The sequence below is a fragment of the Amphiura filiformis genome, chromosome 5 (genome assembly GCF_039555335.1).
Source record: "Amphiura filiformis chromosome 5, Afil_fr2py, whole genome shotgun sequence".
In the NCBI taxonomy this organism is placed as follows: domain Eukaryota; kingdom Metazoa; phylum Echinodermata; class Ophiuroidea; order Amphilepidida; family Amphiuridae; genus Amphiura; species Amphiura filiformis.
In genome coordinates this window covers 78779031-78799846 of record NC_092632.1, presented here as the reverse complement: position 1 = coordinate 78799846, position 20816 = coordinate 78779031, and the positions used below count along the sequence as shown (strand labels likewise).

The following is a 20816-nucleotide window of genomic DNA, read 5'->3' as shown; positions in this document are numbered from 1 at the left end:
GGGTAATCTTTTGTCAGCTGAGAAGCATACAAAAGATTACTCACTTCAAAGTACGCCCTCTCCTTTTGTGCCCGGTATATTTCAAGAAGGCGTATTATGCATGTTTAGATTGTTTTCTTTTGCCATCAATATTTATGATAATATTTTTCTCTGAAATCGCACAAACAGGTTTTTGTAATGTTAGTGGCAAAGTTAACACTGATTTAATGATTTCAATGCTTTACTATCTATTTTTGATTTGAAATATTGAATGTAACATATGCACAAAGTGTTACAAATACACTACAGCATTCCTATTATGGCTGCCTGCACAGGTACACCGTCGCCAAGGTGCCTGACTGGAACACACAGAGTACCTACACAGTACTAATGCTGCTACTGCAGATAACCCACCAGCAACGGTACTGCACTGGTTCTACACTGGTACTCCATTGGTACTGCACTGTACCAGCCAAGTACCTTCATGTGGCGATGGTCACCTGTGCAGGCAGCTCCAATAGGAATCTTGTATTGTATTTGGGAACTTGTATGTATTTTATAGGTTAGAAGTAAATGCTATGTAAATGATTCTGAGCTCTCATGCTTTATTGAGTGGCTGAAACCTCATTGCTTTATTGTGTTTTTTGATGTCACAGAAGATGCATGCTGTGCTGTTTAGCTTTAGAGGGTATGCCGTTTGATATGCTGTTCATGATTGTCAAATGTATCCAAAGAAAACAATTCTGACAGGAATTTAAATCAAGCCATTTATTCTTTTGGATCAGTGATATAATAATCCTAAGGCAGAAATTCCACTTCGACCTCATCCTATTCGCCAGCGAAGTTACGTAATGTTACTATGTCAACGAGATCACACGCTTGAGTAATGAACCACGATCGAAACAATCACCACACAAAGTATATGGCACTCAAAGGCATACCAAAAGAGCGTGATCCGGTAACCAAGAGAATTACATAACCACTTCGATGATGAATTTCTTTTGTCATCATTTCTTTTATTATCTTTTGAAACGTTAGAGCATAGATAATAAGCTATTATGCAAAGCTAATATAATTGATCTATATTGGGAGTATTATGTTATTCTGATTGTAACGTCTCATCTATGATCTAGGTATGATGTATTTCTCAAATATTGCTTTTGTGTATTGTTGAAATCCTGAATTGTGCTACAGGGTTTACTGCCGATTTTTAGAGTTGCAGCTTATTCCTTAGTATTATAATTGAGCACTATTCTAATCTGTGGTATCACGAATAAACAATCATAATCCAATATGCACAGTTTCCATGGTACATTAATTTCCCATCATCTTTGTTACAGGTTAATTAAGTAGTAATTCTTGGCCAAGCTCAAATGTGCCTGTTGCGTACTATGCGCAATGTAAGGCGCATGCATGCTTTCTTCTGTATTGCGCTATGTGTGTGTGTTTTGCACGTATCCACCAGCGTTCAAAGTGTTCGAGCTTGGCCAAGAATTACTTAATTTACCTGTAGTATTATGATTAATAATAGAACACTATTATGTTGTATCAGTAATAAGTAAGCATATTGCTAAATCCATAATATTACCATGCACGCTTCCCAATTTACATGTACAATTGAAATCACCTATACTACATTGGATCATTACCTACTGTATTAGATAATGTATATCAAGTCTTATTCAAATGTTCTACACTTTCAACATGTTCAAATAAAAGATATATCGGAAATATATTTGCGGGAAAAAGTTGTGTGCTGAAGTCAATCTGTTTGAGTGTGTTCTCAGTCCGGGTGTCAAAAATAAAAAAGCGGGCTTGACTAACGAATGTTATGATATATTTTAAACAGTCATTCAGTAAATTTATTAATGTCATTTCGTTTAGTCTTCAATACTGAGGGTGGCAGGAGGGGGGACCGGGTGGGTGAAATATGCCCCAACATGCCCGTCAAAAGCAACCTCTGGGAGTCCCAGAAAAAATGGGTCCAACAAATAAAGCTATGGCTTCAACAATCATTCAGTATTATAAAAGGGCAATTTATGATCCACAACCTCACCCCACCCCACTTTTCTCAAAAAAAGGTGAGATTTTTATACCACTGGAAACCTCTGGTTACATAATGTTTATGTACAAAAAATTGCAGATTAATTCGTTTTGCAAAAATATCAAATTTGAATTACGTTCTGGTGTACCAAAACGAAATTACAACAGTGGTCTATGCAGCAGTGTAATACACATAATTATGCATAATTCGCAAATGCAAAATCGGAATCAACTGAAATTTCGGGAATAAGCTTTTTCGTGGATATCTACTGAAAAATGGCATAAAGAGAGGATGCTAGGATCACAAAGTGGGGGCTGCGCAATAATTATGAGCCTGTCGGGAGGTAAAATTTCCAAACGGTGTGCCCAACTTGCTTGACCCTCCTCTTGGCCACCAAAAATTGCTTGCCCCCTTTAAAAGGTGCCCCATATACCAAAAGAACTTGATAAAAGAGCTTTAAAGATATGATCTCGGGTATGTAGAAATGATTGCAGGATCAAGTCGTCTCATTGAAGGTTTTTGGGCATATCCATAAACTGACAAGGGTGAATTGGAAACACTAGTTGAAAAATATACCGTGCTATGATGTTGATAGATTTCACGAGTCACAATGCTATCTTCAGTAGAAAGCAAATATCAAGTCCAATGTGTTAGACCCGGGTGTTAGGTAAAGTAGTTGTACGAGGATCATTCGAAAAGTTCTACCTCCCCCCTCATATCTCAGCTCCTGCAAATAGTAGCCTATGCCTTCCAAGATATAGTGGTCAAATATGCTATATAGCCTACGCTAGGGTATTATCTAGCAGTTGAAAAAAAAATTTGTTTTGATATATTTTTCTATTTGTTATTGGCGAGGTAAAATGGTATCAGAATTCATTCATAAGAGCAGATAAGAACTGTTATCAAATTTAACGCTTTTTAAAAAAATACAAAATTAATGCAGAAATTGCCTGTATTTGAAAAAAAAAAAAAAAGCTAACTGGAAGCATTTTAAAAAACCTGCTATGCAAATGGCACGTGGCAACTGATCACCAAGTAAACTAATTTGAAAATTATTTTGAATCCATATGCCAATAATTTTTGCATCATTAATATAATCAAGAGGGGTGTTATTCATCTCCAAGGCAGATGGAAGGGGTACATCTCTTTTAAAACACACCTGGAGGGCCTGATACTTGCTGGGATTCAAACACAGTTTATTGTCACTGGTCCATTGCGAAAAATCATCTAAAACCTCTTGGAGCTTGCCAGACGTGGAATGAGTGCGATTCTCAGCAAGTGTCAGGTCATGCACATATTTCCAACACTTTGAATTATGACTTGAAATCCCAGAGGACCAACTTTTGTTCCCTGTGGAAGCCCCCCTTTCAGAACTTTAAAATCTGAGAATGACTGATTATATTTAACAAATGACTGATTATATTTAACAACATTCCAATATGTAATTGACGATTATAAGAACGGAGGTAGAACTTATTGAATGACCTTTGTATATGTGATACATGCAGCCCATATCCATGGTATATGTTTTTCAAGTTAAAATGCATTTTTAAATACTGGTCATCTTGCTGTGTAGTTACTTATTCGCATAAACATAACACTTGCATATCAAGCTAATCTCGTAGGTTACACACATATTTTAATGTAAATGTTTTTCAAATTTTTACCGTTTCTGCATGGTGCATCAAATCTTATTTGGTCACCTACAAATATTTGGGAAAAAATATCAATATTTTGCCCTCATTTGTAGGTGACATTCCAATATGTAAAATCATACTACATTTGACGAACCAACGTTATAAGAACGGAGATAGAACTTATTGAATGACCTTTGTATATGTGATACATGCAGCCCATATGCATATGCCCAAGAAACTCTGCCCTGCCCTGTTAACGTGTGTTAGTCGTTCATCATCATGCATGCACTGGAGCCTAGGCAAAACGATGTTAAAACGATGGAAAGTAACCAAGTTCGCATTTTGTGAAGAATTTAGAATTATCTGCCTACAACTCTTGAAGGTCACTGTAATTAAACTGCATATTTCCTTTTCTTAGTTTATAGGGCTTAACAATATAGAAATTCAACGAGATAGGTCAACACGAATTAACTCTTTTCAATACAAATACATTGTTCTCAATCATATGTTATTTCAGAATTTACATGACATTATGCAATGTATAATATATCTTCAATAGGCAACTCACACAATGTTCTATAAAATTGGAGATAACCAACTCTTAAATCTGAATACACCAAATGTTTCACGTTTAACACATTGCTATTTATACAGATAGTATTCTTTTCTATTAAAAAGATCTTGACACCGTTAGCAAAGTAATTGCGGCACATGAAACCAAATACTAATCCTCAGCTATATAGAAAAATACAAAAGTAAAAAGTAGGAAACTACCGTGAAGTATATAGAAAAATAGTATACTTGGATTAGCTGAACATCATCTGAGCTCATCGATTTGAAGTGTCCCAGTCGAATAATCTAGACAACACCCAGGCAACACAACATGTGCTTATATACTTAAAAAATCACCTACGCAATAAAAAAAAATGGTCTCATCTTTTATTACACTGCTATCTTCAGTAGATAGCATATACGTACTGTTCATTTTCAAAATCGTCATTTGAAGGCAACTCGTAGTATACTTTGTTCTAAAAATGACCCACACTATATTGTTATGAATGATCATTAATTTGCTATCTTTATAGTCAGCGAAAATAGCATACCAAAAGTACCAGCCCTTATTCTAGGCTTATTCTCTAGTCCGATGCCCAGGATTGCGTTTTATGACCTTTTATAACATTAATCTATGTTGCATTTTGATGTATAGTCTTGTCCATAATCACTAGAAACGGATGGGTACTTATCATTTTGATACAGCCTGTGTCAATGTGCGATTCGGTTTTCTTTAACAAAGCCTCGAGTCAACTTAAGTGTAACATTTAGCTAACGTAATGAAGAAACATTCACGTCGTACTTCTCAAAATGACCCCACTATATCATTATGTTGGCATGTATTTGAGGCTTATTTGCTAATATCCTCCGTAGACAGCATACCAAAGAAGAGTTTCCTTTCTCTTAAAGGTGGGTAACCTGATTGACAATCTCATCCCCCACTTTACCTCATCAAAATGCTGATTTTGGTATCAGATGACAGCTCATATTTTTCTCATAAACATATTGAAATTTGGCGTTCCAAATCGGTATATTTCCGAAGAAATCATCAAAAAACTGCCCAATTAGGCCACTAATTCGGCAGTTTTTTGATGATATCTTCGGAAATACACTGAGTTGGAAATTCTAATTTCAATATGTTTATGAGAAAAATAGGGCCTTTCACTTGAAATCAATATTTTACATGATCATGATGATTATCAGTAATAAAAACACTGTAGACTACCAATATCACGCTGTATAAATGTCGGTAATTATAGGAATTAGTCACATTTACAAAAAACATTTACATGTTTTTTTTTCATAAATATATACTCATAATAGTCAACGCAGTAGTAATAAAAAATATTTCCTAGAAGGAACATGTCTATACTGCTGTCGTGAGTAGATCTCATACCTAACGGTTGTATTTTCTATTCAAGCAGTCAAAATGCTATCTACTGTAGATAGCAGAGAAATCGTTCGCATCATTTTTAGTATAGCTACTATATAGCTAGAGTATAATACTTCCTACTTGAGAAACCTTCTGCAATATACATTTGACGTATTCTGCTATCTTTAGTGGATACCGGTAGCATACCGTATGAAATTGGTTTATTTTATTAGTTTACTTAATTGATATTTGAAACAGCTTTATTATACCGTCTTTTGAATATAGTGCTTTCTGCGGCATTATTATCAGTTGAATATCACAGGCGTTAATTTGCTATCTTCAGTGGGCCTACTTAAAGTACTTTACCAGCCACATGGTGCCCACGTCGCGGGCATTTCCTAGCAAGAATATAAATGAAATATCTTGCGACAAATTTATAACTTATTAGCATCATGTCATATATATTTTAAAAGGATCATGTCGTCTACCATACCGACGTCGATCGGCGGACAGGAACAGAGACGGTACAGGTTTAACAAGTGAAAGAATTGAGTATTGAGATCGTGCGACAAATTACTCATTTGGGTTGACAACATCCCAGATTTTCAAAAATGTCGTCTGTTATCGACTGGTGCGCGGGCAGAGGAGGTTAATTATTCTGATTAGTCGTTTGGAGATGCAATAAGTTTTCCAGCAAGATGATTGACCACACCCATTGCTAATGTGGCAGGTTCAACGACCAATTAACGTGCAATGCAACCGCCTTACACAGCATCCAATCATGTTGCTCAATCCATATTGATGAAAGTGATACGTACAAATTGAAACTGAGTCTATAAAAACAGATAAAATTGACAACTTTATAAGGATGTTTATGATGTCAACAAATCACCGTGTTAACATGTGGTTAAATTAGGGTTATAAATATTTTTGTGTCTAAACTTCACGTGCAGTTTACATTTCTGACTTACTCTGACATGAACGCCGTTTTATCGAAGCATAAATGGATGTTGCTTACGCATCAGGCCACTGCGAATACCAACGATTATACGGGGACTCATCTCGAGTTCCAGCTCTAAACTCTACGCAGAATAAACTGCGACGAAAACGCAACATGCATCGCTCAACGAGCCGAGCGTCGAAGCAGCGTCGAGACTTGATAAATACCGAGATAGCCGTATTACGGGATCTGCTTCCCCTGCCCGCTACCGTAAAGACGAGACTCTCATATCTACATGTCATGTCCCTGGCTTGTGTTTATATCAGGAAAGGGAATTTTTTTCACCAACAGCAAGGTTAGTTGTTACTTTTTAATATTCTATGCTATGGTTACTGAGATTTTATTTGATATTACACACACACGCTCTCTCTCTCTCTCATCTCAAAGACCCATTTTGTATTCGAAATTTTTTTTAAACCTATTTTCTCTTGTAAAAATGTCGAGCGTTGCCAACTTTGCGTTAGATTAATGTCCTATATGTTTGCTCATGAAAAGGTTTATTTGTGTTTGTTGCCACTTCTCCCATGTGCTCTTTCCTCCTATCAACGGCGCGGTGTGGTCTTTATAAAATCAGTTGTCTAATGGGGCAAAGACAAAAAATCCCTTTTTGATCAGTTGCGTTACTGTGATTACGCGCGAAAAACTCAATTTTACACTATTTTAGCCCAAAATTAAGGTGATATTTTGTGTTTACTAGGCCAAATTTCAGTTTTACACTATTTTTGCCAAAAATAAAGGTAACATTTTGTGTTTACTGGGTCAATATTCAATTTTACACATTTTTTTGGGTGGGGAGTTAGGGGGTGAAAATTTCTTTTTGGGGGATGAAATTTTCTTGTAGGGGTTGCGTTAGCAAACCAACTCATTGCGGGGTCAACCCCCACAAAGACCACACTGCTTATCACCAATTACTCATCCTTACATCATGATGACATGTAAAAATGTTGTTCAGTCACTACCCGTTAAACAGCGTAGTTTAAACTTTTGAAACAATGTTTTAACAGGGTATACGGTAGTAATATCTATTCTAAAGACCAAAATGGGTGACAATGTACGTACACTTTTGTTTTTCCGGTCATTAAAAAGAATATACATCCAGTCTTGCATCCCAGAGCATGCATACTATCCCTTTGCACATGCTGCAGCCGAAAGCTCTTTGCCTTTAGTTTTACATTACAAAATGTCTGGCCGAAAGAAACCCCATAATAAAACGTTTTTCTCGCCGTCATTCTGATTTCACAGTGTTGAAGTAGAAAAAAGTCTTTATAGGCCTATAAGAGCGTCCAATTAATCAAATTCGCCATTTTGTTTAATTGAAAACTTTTTAAACACGTTTACTTTCGAACATGAAAAGTATGAACTTTAATTATTTAAAATAAAAGTAGACAATAACGTACCATAAGTTTGAAGATTATGTTATTCAAAAAATGTTGCTATCTACTGAAGATGACTGATATCAGAGTGTTTTAATGTCGCTATCTACTGAAGATAGCTGATATCAGATTGTGTTAATGTCGCTATCTACTGAAGATGGCTGATATCGGATTGCTTTAATGTTGCTATCTAATGAAGATAGCTGATATCAGATTGTGTTAATGTTGCTATCTACTGAAGATGACTGATATCAGAGTGTTTTAATGTCGCTATCTACTGAAGATGGCTGATATCAGATTGTGTTAATGTCGCTATCTACTGAAGATGACTGATATCAGAGTGTTTTAATGTCGCTATCTACTGAAGATAGCTGATATCAGATTGTTTTAATGTCGCTATCTAATGAAGATGGCTGATATCAGATTGTTTTAATGTCGCTATCTACTGAAGATTGCTGACATCAGATTGTTTTAATGTCGCTATCTACTGAAGATGGCTGATATCGGATTGTTTTAATGTCGCTATCTACTCAAGATGGCTGATATCGGATTGTTTTAATGTTGCTATCTACTGAAGATTGCTGACATCAGATTGTTTTAATGTCGCTATCTACTGAAGATGACTGATATCAGATTGTTTTAATGTCGCTATCTACTGAAGATGGCTGATATCAGATTGTTTTAATGTCGCTATCTAATGAAGATGGCTGATATCAGATTGTTTTAATGTCGCTATCACTGAAGATGACTGATATCAGATTGTTTTAATGTCGCTATCTACTGAAGATGGCTGATATCAGATTGTTTTAATGTCGCTATCTAATGAAGATAGCTGATATCAGATTATGTTAATACTGCTATCTACTGAAGATGGCTGATATCAGATTGTTTTAATGTTGCTATCTACTGAAGATGGCTGATATCAGATTGTGTTAATGTTGCTATCTACAGAAGATGACTGATATTAGATTGTTTTAATGTCGCTATCTACTGAAGATAGCTGATATCAGATTATGTTAATACTGCTATCTACTGAAGATGGCTGATATCAGATTGTTTTAATGTCGCTATCTAATGAAGATGGCTGATATCAGATTGTGTTAATGTTGCTATCTACTGAAGATGACTGATATCAGATTGTGTTAATGTTGCTATCTACTGAAGATGACTGATATCAGATTGTGTTAATGTTGCTATTTACTGAATATTGCTGATATCAGATTGTGTTAATGTTGCTATCTACTGAAGATGACTGATATCAGATTGTGTTAATGTTGCTATCTACTGAATATTGCTGATATCAGATTGTGTTAATGTTGCTATCTACTGAAGATGACTGGTATCAGATTGTTTTAATGTCGCTATCTACTGAAGATGGCTGATATCAGATTGTGTTAATGTTGCTATCTACTGAAGATGGCTGATATCAGATTGTGATAATGTTGCTATCTACAGAAGATGACTGATATTAGATTGTTTTAATGTCGCTATCTACTGAAGATAGCTGATATCAGATTATGTTAATACTGCTATCTACTGAAAATGGCTGATATCAGATTGTTTTAATGTCGCTATCTAATGAAGATGGCTGATATCAGATTGTGTTAATGTTGCTATCTACTGAAGATGACTGATATCAGATTGTGTTAATGTTGCTATCTACTGAAGATGACTGATATCAGATTGTGTTAATGTTGCTATCTACTGAATATTGCTGATATCAGATTGTGTTAATGTTGCTATCTACTGAAGATGACTGATATCAGATTGTGTTAATGTTGCTATCTACTGAATATTGCTGATATCAGATTGTGTTAATGTTGCTATCTACTGAAGATGACTGATATCAGATTGTGTTAATGTTGCTATCTACTGAAGATAACTGATATCAGATTGTGTTAATGTTGCTATCTACTGAATATTGCTGATATCAGATTGTGTTAATGTTGCTATCTACTGAATATTGCTGATATCAGATTGTGTTAATGTTGCTATCTACTGAAGATGACTGGTATCAGATTGTGTTCATCTTGCTATCTACTGAATATTGCTGATATCAGATTGTGTTAATGTTGCTATCTACTGAAGATGACTGGTATCAGATTGTGTTAATGTTGCTATCTACTGAATATTGCTGATATCGGATTGCTGTAATGTTGCTATCTACTGAAGATTGCTGACATCAGATTGTTTTAATGTCGCTATCTACTGAAGATGACTGATATCAGATTGTTTTAATGTCGCTATCTACTGAAGATGGCTGATATCAGATTGTTTTAATGTCGCTATCTAATGAAGATGGCTGATATCAGATTGTTTTAATGTCGCTATCACTGAAGATGACTGATATCAGATTGTTTTAATGTCGCTATCTACTGAAGATGGCTGATATCAGATTGTTTTAATGTCGCTATCTAATGAAGATAGCTGATATCAGATTATGTTAATACTGCTATCTACTGAAGATGGCTGATATCAGATTGTTTTAATGTTGCTATCTACTGAAGATGGCTGATATCAGATTGTGTTAATGTTGCTATCTACAGAAGATGACTGATATTAGATTGTTTTAATGTCGCTATCTACTGAAGATAGCTGATATCAGATTATGTTAATACTGCTATCTACTGAAGATGGCTGATATCAGATTGTTTTAATGTCGCTATCTAATGAAGATGGCTGATATCAGATTGTGTTAATGTTGCTATCTACTGAAGATGACTGATATCAGATTGTGTTAATGTTGCTATCTACTGAAGATGACTGATATCAGATTGTGTTAATGTTGCTATTTACTGAATATTGCTGATATCAGATTGTGTTAATGTTGCTATCTACTGAAGATGACTGATATCAGATTGTGTTAATGTTGCTATCTACTGAATATTGCTGATATCAGATTGTGTTAATGTTGCTATCTACTGAAGATGACTGGTATCAGATTGTTTTAATGTCGCTATCTACTGAAGATGGCTGATATCAGATTGTGTTAATGTTGCTATCTACTGAAGATGGCTGATATCAGATTGTGATAATGTTGCTATCTACAGAAGATGACTGATATTAGATTGTTTTAATGTCGCTATCTACTGAAGATAGCTGATATCAGATTATGTTAATACTGCTATCTACTGAAAATGGCTGATATCAGATTGTTTTAATGTCGCTATCTAATGAAGATGGCTGATATCAGATTGTGTTAATGTTGCTATCTACTGAAGATGACTGATATCAGATTGTGTTAATGTTGCTATCTACTGAAGATGACTGATATCAGATTGTGTTAATGTTGCTATCTACTGAATATTGCTGATATCAGATTGTGTTAATGTTGCTATCTACTGAAGATGACTGATATCAGATTGTGTTAATGTTGCTATCTACTGAATATTGCTGATATCAGATTGTGTTAATGTTGCTATCTACTGAAGATGACTGATATCAGATTGTGTTAATGTTGCTATCTACTGAAGATAACTGATATCAGATTGTGTTAATGTTGCTATCTACTGAATATTGCTGATATCAGATTGTGTTAATGTTGCTATCTACTGAATATTGCTGATATCAGATTGTGTTAATGTTGCTATCTACTGAAGATGACTGGTATCAGATTGTGTTCATCTTGCTATCTACTGAATATTGCTGATATCAGATTGTGTTAATGTTGCTATCTACTGAAGATGACTGGTATCAGATTGTGTTAATGTTGCTATCTACTGAATATTGCTGATATCGGATTGCTGTAATGTTGCTATCTACTTAAGATGAAGATGTCGCTATGTATGACTGGTATCAGATTGTGTTAATGTTGCTATCTACTGAATATTGCTGATATCGGATTGCTGTAATGTTGCTATCTACTTAAGATGAAGATGTCGCTATGTAGGCTATGGCTGATATCAGATTGTGTGACTTACGTTAAGCAGAGAAAAAGCCGCTGGTTACCAGAGGTAGCCAACAATTTATTACCCGACATTTTATCCAATAAAGATTTGCAAAGTATTTCCAACCCTGTATGCTTTTTGTACATGTACCAATTTCTTTCAATTTGCTTGAATTTTCAGAAACCGACTGCGATCGAATCGACGATGTTTGGACTACAGAGCACCGTGCTGACTTCACACAGGTAGGGCAGATACCACGACAACAATTTTAACAGCAATATATATTTATATGAAATTATGAAGTTTTTATATTTTGAATTCCATCGCATTAAGGGGTTTGAGCATTAAGGTAGCGATCTCCGAATAGTTTTTCGATAAATTCATTAATTTCTCAAAAAGTAAAAATCCCAGTTTAACAAATAACGGTTAAAATGAAAGCCATTATTGGGGGCATAATTATCGTATCATTATAATAGGTCTGACACCAATTAAAACATGTGTTGTAATGTCTATGTTCATAGTAAAATGTGCTCACGCTCTTTTTTACAGATGGCCTCGAATTCTATAATTAGGATTGTCCGATTGCTTGAAATTAATAATATATTTCTGAAAAGCGTTTCTGCTTGGAATGTAGATACCCATTGTTGATCTTACTGTCCGTGATTATAATTTATGAGTTCTTTTATTCGACAATTTTCGATGTCTTATACATACGATAAAGGCCGCGTGCGAAAATCCCGCTATTTTTAACAGTATCGGTTCTATTAACCAAAGAACCATCTACATTAGTTCCCTACAGTTTATCAAAAGCACAGATACCAAAATAAGGCCAAGTAAAAATAAAAACATGTTTCTCGTCCGGGTTTTTAAAATTAGGAGAATGAGGGCTTTTTATTTTTATTTTTTATTGGAAAACGACGCTAAATAACTGTATTTGGCACCATGTTTCGGGTATTCGACATACAGATTGATATCTGAGAAAAAGGAGGAGGCCCTTTTTATTTTATTGTTTTGAGAGGTAGGCCCCTAGTGATCACAAAACTCTTCTTAAATTATGTATTATGCATTTACAAAGCCGTAAAATAAGTTTCAACTTCTGAAACATCTTTTTCTACAAGTTATAACTGAAAGTTTACAAAATAAAATGAAATTTGAAAAATCTTCAAAAAATGAGGAGGGCGCGGACGAGAAACATGTTTTTTTTTACTCGGCCTAAAGGCTGTGCTACTGAGAGATTTTAAATGAGAGCCACAAGTGGTAGCATAAGCCATGTAAAAATGGACCTTCGTAGGATATCGCGTTATTGTAAGAAGTTAAATTTCCAGTAATATCGTCATCATGACGATCTAAAAAAATCATCAAACTTCAGATTTTGGCACCTTTGTTAGTGTCATAGATGTGCTAACGTAACTGCTAGTCGAAAGCTGTTTATTAAAGACAAAATAAAACATTTCACATGAATCTGTAATTTCTCTACTCATAAGCATTGTTACCCAGCAAACACAAAACGTTTTCGACATTATTCGCAAAAGGTTAGAAAATGTTGCCAGAAAACGTTTAAATGTCGGGTTATATAAAGAAACGTTTTCATTCCCATTATTCCAGTCAGCAACATAATAAAATATTGTAACATAAACCCGTAATGTTAGTTAACTTTTGACTAAATTATATTGCAACATAATGTTATTTAAGTTTTGAAGTTATTATTTAATTGATTTTCCAGTTTTTGCATTTACATCAACCATAGTTATAACTAAATTTGATTTCTTTCGATATAATTCTGATTTTTTTTTGTCGGACCCAAATGCACCATTCCACAGCTCAACACAGCCCAAAGAGCAAAAGTTACTCACCATGCTCACCTGTTTGTCTCTAAAATGGACATAGCTCGAAATCCCAAGAAAGAATGACTGCGAAGTGGTGTCAAACGAAAGGAAAAAAAAGAGAAGAATATAATAAAAAAATGTATTTTCTTCACCGGGGTGATACTCCCGGGTCAATATTCCTATTTTTTTCCAATTCACCTCAAAAACGGAAGTTTGTTTAACATATTGTTTCTACGTTTTAAAAGAGACAGCTTTCTGTAACACAGCAGAAAACGTTGTGTAAAAAAACAGGACAATTGCTGGCGCAGCTCAGCTCAGATATGCAACTTCTTCAGGTTAAGAATCTCAAACCAGACTCAAACCAGAATGGTTCGTAAACCGGGCTTGGTCTTATATATCGGACTGATTTGATTTAGGAAAATGTTCAAAATACAGTTAACATTATAAAAGATCAGCGTAAAATAACTTGAGTTTTTAACCAGTAGGCAATCCCAAAAGCAAGAGCATCTATTTCCTTAACCAATCATGGTAGTAATTAATATTCATCACATTCAATGGGCAAGGAAGAACAATTGTGGCCCGCTGTCATCATTTGCTCTACGAAACTTGGCAGAAAAATGACGTTTTAACGTCATTTTTAAAAGATGTTAAAACATCTTTTTTGTTATCATATAGAATTGAGGAGGTCATTACCGTAAGTCCATAAAGAGCATTCTATATTGTTAAAATATCATTAATTAAGACAATTTAATCACTATTTAAATCAATTGCTATTAATATACATGTAAAATCAAATTTCTAATTATTACGATTTTTCACTTCAATAGACACATAGGCTATCTCTCAAAAGTCATATTTTGGTAGATATGTGTATAATTAGCCAATCTTCATAACAATTTTGTGATTTTACGGTAAAAAAAAAAGGAAATGAAAAATGAATTTGCTGTTTCAGCTGACTTTGAGACATAACAATTTTTTTAGCTTTATGCGAATGAAATTTAAAAGTAAATGCACACTTGGGGCACACACTACCATCACTCGTCTCAAATAAGTTGGCCTTTTAATATTCTGGATTTCTTGGCGATCTGATCGACCCCCATCCCCCTTTTTGTAAACATTTCTTCGGGCAAGGTAAGTGAACCGGAATTCACCTTTCAACAACCGGGATCGGCCCATAGGCAAATGTATTGTTTTCAGATTTAAAAAGTACACAATTGCTGTTTAATTATTTTAATTGGTCTTGACTTGATCGATCAGAAAGAGCTAGAGCGAGAGCGAGAGAGAGAGAGAGAGAGAGAGCAAGCATAGGTGGTCATAAACTGATATACAACTCATTATAGAATGACACATTTTTGCAAAAGATTCTTAATTTCTTAATTTTCAAATTGGTACCGTTCACATGTCAATCCGTTCACAAAGACGACTGTTCACTTGACCAGCCAAACGTCAGTTTATTAGAATATTCTTGAGCCATTTCATTTTCTCCATATCCCATACATTTCCCCCTCGTAAGAACCCCATGATGGATGGGCATGTATCAAAACTACTGACTTAAGATACGCTGCGTCTCATATAAGAAATAATCATCATCTGTTGTAATTGGGAAACCTTTCCTGCATACGTCAAGATAAAATAGCCCAAGTTTTCCTTGATTGAATAAATCCAGGATACGTATACATCACTATAATAAACGTCTAATTTCCCGGAGGGTCTTTAGTACGAACAATGTGCATTAATCTATAGCTCTATCAGACGGGTCCCGGGTTGATTAAGTTTGTTTCAATTTCATAAAGTGTTTTGGTTCTGACGGTATAGCTTAGGATAATGTTGCTTGTCTTTATGTATTGTTTAGTTATATACTTGATATTGTAACAGGAATCAATAATGACTATCATTACGGGTAGACACTTTCAATTACCACTGCTGGTATAGATGATAGATGGCGATTTAGCTCAGTAACTCTCGCTCGTTCCTTCCACCGATCTTTCCATATACTAGTTTCGTTCACTCGCGTAAATGGTATATAGATAATAGTACAGCTTAGTTCATTCCACGTAAATCTACTGCATATATGACAGCGGTAGATTTTGTTAATTGGAAAAATGATAGATATTATGCAAAAGGGTTAAGATAATTCCAAAGCTCATTTATAGAACTCTGTAAAATGGCATTTTGTTCTATTTCATTTAATCTCGATGGGATGTCATTTATCCCAGACGTTTAACGAACATAGCCGTCAGTTCTATACAACGATTATTATCCAAGGTGATATGGTCGTTTAGTTTCAGTATTGCATTGTTTCTAGGGAGTTTGAATCACTATTGTTACACCCACGGGATAACAACTTTCACCTTTTCATAATCATTTTTCTTTGGTAGTTTTCAGCACTCTCAACAGGTTCATCATTGATAGGGGCTGTTAATCGCTGCTATCTACGGAAGATAGCGATTTCTATCTTGAGCGATATTGACACACTGAAATCGTATTGGAATGATTGACTTGTGCGAACAGAATAATGATGATAAGAAGCGACGACGATGACGATGATGACGATGATGATGATGATGATGATGATGATGATGATGATGATGATGGAGGTGATGATGATGATGATGATGATGATGATGACGATGATGATGATGATGATGATGATGATGACGATGATGATGATGATGATGATGATGATGATGATGATGATGGAGGTGATGATGAAGATGATGATGATGATGACGACGTTGGCGATGGTAACGACGATGATAACGATGATGATGATGATGATTGGACAAATGACTAATCTGATAATAACTTTCATTCTCATTGAGACGTCAGTATTTTTATTATTCTGAAAATGACAATGTTACATGTCCCTTTTTGCTATCTTCAGTAGATAGCACGTGTTCAGTTTTCTCTCAAGAATAAAGAGATCACACATGTCCAATTCAAGATTTTTTTGTTTACATTCATTTAACATGTTTAACATACAAGGCGTTGAACGGCGAAACCCCGGCTTACAAAAACATATCAACCTCCTCTGACTCTCAGATCGGCCTCATATAGCGCAATACTTTACCCCGGTACTCCAGGAAGATGCCGCGAAATCCAAAACATACTGCAGCAGTTTCTTAGTTGTTGCACCAAGACTTTAGAACCGGCTTTAACAACTGAGTGTACTCATAATATGCTTTTCATTTATGTACTATATTGTAATTTCCGTTTTCTGCCCATTTGCTCAACCATGTCAACGGAATTATAAACCTTGGTTTGTTTGTTTTTAATTCTGGCAATGATTGTATATTATGTTGTCTGCTTAATGTACAGCGCATCGTCGCTATATAAATTCTTGTTTTAATAATTATAAAGTAAGTTAGTGACATGTTGCTTTTGATTTCAGGCCCTCCATGGCTTCCTTGTTGCACTGACATCCAATGGGAAGTTACTTTACATGTCTGAAAACGTCACTGACTATCTGGGACATTCAATGGTAAGAAAACACGTTTAAATGGTCTTCATATTCAATACCTCGGAAAATTTAAATATAACTGTACTTTCCGTTCTTGACACGGGTAAGAAAACCCACTGAGAAAATAGTTCTATTAAATTTGTTGAAAGTCACCACCTCTTTTGAGACACTCTCACACACATTATATACATCGGAGATATGCGCAACTTTTAACTTGAAGAGCCAGTTTGGTTAAATGAGGGCTGAAAAATATCCAATCTTGGTTTATAGCAACCAAAAAGCTGAAAGAAACTTATGTAGCTCTTGTAGAACCATTGTTGCAGCAAATGGATCATTCTAGAACCTTTTTAGTATAGCAGAGTTCCAGAACAAAAATAAACCATATCCAATTGACGATATTGTTCTCTGCGTATAATGCACACGATTTATAAATCTTAAAAGAAGCTTCTATATTTCAATCTTACATCACTTTTATTCATTAAAAAGGAAAACAAAAATATCATGGAATTATATCATGGAATTATATTCAACCCTTTGTAACTTTTTGTCAGGTTGAGTTACTTTCTACTGGTGGTAGTATCTATGACGTCATTGACCCACGTGATCATGCTCTTGTTCAAGCACATCTTGAATTCAACAATTCGCCAGGTATTTCGTCACAATTAGGTAAGATTAGAAAACAACGTTTTATGTCAGGAATGATTGAATTGTGTCAGACAAATAAACAACACTAAACTTTTAAAATTAAAAACAAATCAGGTTTTGCCAGACGAATTTTTTAAAATAAAAAACAAATCAGGTTTTGCCAGACGAAATAATAAACTCAATTTAGGTTGACCAAAATCATCATAAAAGTGAAAATTCAATACACGATTAGGTTTAAACAAAAGGAGGGAACAATCTATTGTATTGTTTTTGTTCGGTATACACTAGTATATAGCAATTGAAAGGCCAATTACCAGACTAATTTCTGTATTATGTTTTTTTATATATTTTTTTTTGGTGAATATTATTGCCCGATAGATGGGTCCTGATACTTCAAGTTCAATTACCAATTCCCCACACATTGACCACATATTAAAGTTTGCCTCATCTGACAAAATAGAATCATATTTGTTAATTGAATAGCTAAAAAAAAGTGTGCTCTAATTCTTAAAGGCCCATTCAGTGATTTGCTCATCCGGATGACCGTAAAAATCATCAAAATTCAGATTTTGGTACCTTTGTCATTGTCATATGTGCTAACATAGCCTGTAAGTGGTTCAGCCAAAAGCCGTGTATTTAAGACAAAATAAGACATTTTACACGAATCTGTAATTTAGACTGATACAGTATCTAAATTAGCTACATGTATTTGAATGGGGCTCCAATTTCGTCAGTACTGCTGTTTTCTTCGTTTTTTGCCAAATTTGTCATTTCAAAAGTACCAAATAACAATTTTAATGACTTATCCTTCACTTTTAAGCAATTTATAAAGAATTTTATTTTTTTTTTTACACTTGCGCTGGGATCACTGAATGGGTCTTTAAGTTACCAAAATCATTGAAATCGATCAAACCGAAAACCTGGTATCTCAAATTTGTGGATTTGTTATCAAATTGAGTTTAACTATTTTTTTTATAAGGGCAATGACATTAAGAATTTTCTCTTTTTGTACAAAATCTGTTTTCTTAAACAGTGTAAGGCGATTACGTTCCACGCATGATTGACGTTTCTTATGTGACGCAATTAAAACAATCGGATGTCGGGCCTATCCCGATCAGGTATCAGATACCTTGGATCATTATAAAGTCTTAATTCCCCACGAGACTTTTTGGTCAATTTTCCCTCTCAAGATCTACAATTTGATCAAGATCCGTCAACGTGGAAAATATGCAACCAAATATTGCAAATCCCCGCGAAAAATCCTCTGTAGTTTTAGCGCCACATTAATCGTCCCCATATATTGTACTTTAATTGACATAAATCTCGTAAGCGATTAGGAGGTATTTGTTTTCAATTTTACGCCGATTAACATTTTAACGGCAATGATATGCCCAAATTGGAATCATGTTACTAAATGCGACATCAACTGAGGGAGGGATCGTTTATGCATGGTCTCTAAACTTCCATGGTTTATGCATGCCACTAACCCCGCCATGTGTCTAGGAAAGCGAGAGAAGCCTAAAGGCATTTCAGTCATGTTATTACCCAACTTCAAATTGACAGCTAAATAACTGGCTTCTTTTGTTGCAATCATAAAGGCACACGCCAAATACTATATAGTTCAAGAGAAGTGTGGTACAAGTAAAATGGTAGTGGTGAAATTCAGTTTTACGATCAACAATGGTTTCGCGAGAGCAGCATAATCTGTGCTATAGCTATCTACTGAAGATAGCATTGTCAGGCCATTCGGGATGGTGTGGTAAATCATTTTATGGGGTAGCGCAATTCAATTTCGAATTCGTGGGTGTTCCCTGTATGATTAAAAATACTGACACAATTTTTTTGGTGATTTAGAAATAGCTATATACGAAAAGGTCACATAATATGGTTAATTTTAATTACCTGATGGTCATGACACGAGTTTGAGAGTAATTGCTGCGACTAATATACGTGACGTTCAATTTATCTTCTTATATCGTCGAGTATAGCTGTGTAAGAGTCGGATGCATCAGTGGGAAATCCCCGTAAAGAAGTCCAAATGAGCTTCGTGACTACCGTCGATCCACCTAGGTTAATTGACCATTTGTTTTAATATCTATTAGCGACATAAATCACTTATGGGGCGGACCAGACGTTACTGTGTCGAACAGATTTATTTCGTTAAGACACAGTAACCTACCCATATCAATGAAAATAGCCATTATTGTGTTTTCTTAAAAGACGCGATTAAGCTATCACTGTTTGGGAAACCATGTGTGAAACAAATATAAATCACTTCAAATACGTCCCTTAATGATTTCAATTTGTACATTAAGTCAAGCGATGTGTGATATGAAATGGTTTCCGGGCTGTTTGGAGTTACTCTGAGCGTAAATCGGACACTTATTGGAGTTAAAAGATTAGTGAAAGCTCACGAGTGCCTCTGGAAAGAAGCAATGGTGGAAGTTTTGTTTTAAATGAACTTTTTCACCACTTAGTTTTTGTTAACTGTTGTGCTTTACAAATCGATATGTGACTTGGGTTGTGCGTTTATTGAAAAAGGTAAGATGCAGCGATCTTATCATGCATAAGTTAAAGAAAGTAATGTAATATAGCCAAAATTGGTAGATATAGGAAACAAATTAAATGTCGTTTTTACGTTCATAAATGCAAATCAATAATGTCACGTAAATATGATTACTGTTGTTCATGGTTGGAAGGGGAATACCTAAAACAAAAGAGAGGTACTGCCCAGAGGTACCATCATGCATCTGTCATGTGGCACATGTGTAGCCATTATAGTTTTGATCTCCTAAACATGAACAATGAGAAAAAGTATGATCATGATTACAACATAAACACGTCCAAATCCAGTGCCAATCTTCTAACGCTTTATCATGACACGTTCTTTGAGGTTGCAAATCTTAAAACCTAATGCCTTTGGTTGTAGTATAGTAGTAGTGTGTCTATGTCTCGCCAAAAGCCCGTGCATGATATAGGCCTACAGGCTTATTATTCTGTTTGAAAAAAAATCTCTCTCTTGGTCAGATGACGCAGGATTG

General features: G+C 35.1%; 1 protein-coding gene across 1 annotated transcript in view; it reads left to right on the top strand.

Moving 5' to 3' along the window:
- The first annotated feature begins 6547 nt into the window (after nucleotides 1-6547).
- LOC140151978 (uncharacterized) overlaps nucleotides 6548-20816 on the top strand; it is a 22903-nt gene continuing 8634 nt past the window's right edge. The window contains exons 1-4 of the mRNA XM_072174280.1: nucleotides 6548-6879; nucleotides 12025-12086; nucleotides 17062-17151; nucleotides 17682-17796. Coding sequence (XP_072030381.1) covers nucleotides 6588-6879; nucleotides 12025-12086; nucleotides 17062-17151; nucleotides 17682-17796 — 559 coding nt within the window. The 5' untranslated portion in view covers nucleotides 6548-6587. The remainder of the gene's footprint in view (nucleotides 6880-12024; nucleotides 12087-17061; nucleotides 17152-17681; nucleotides 17797-20816) is intronic.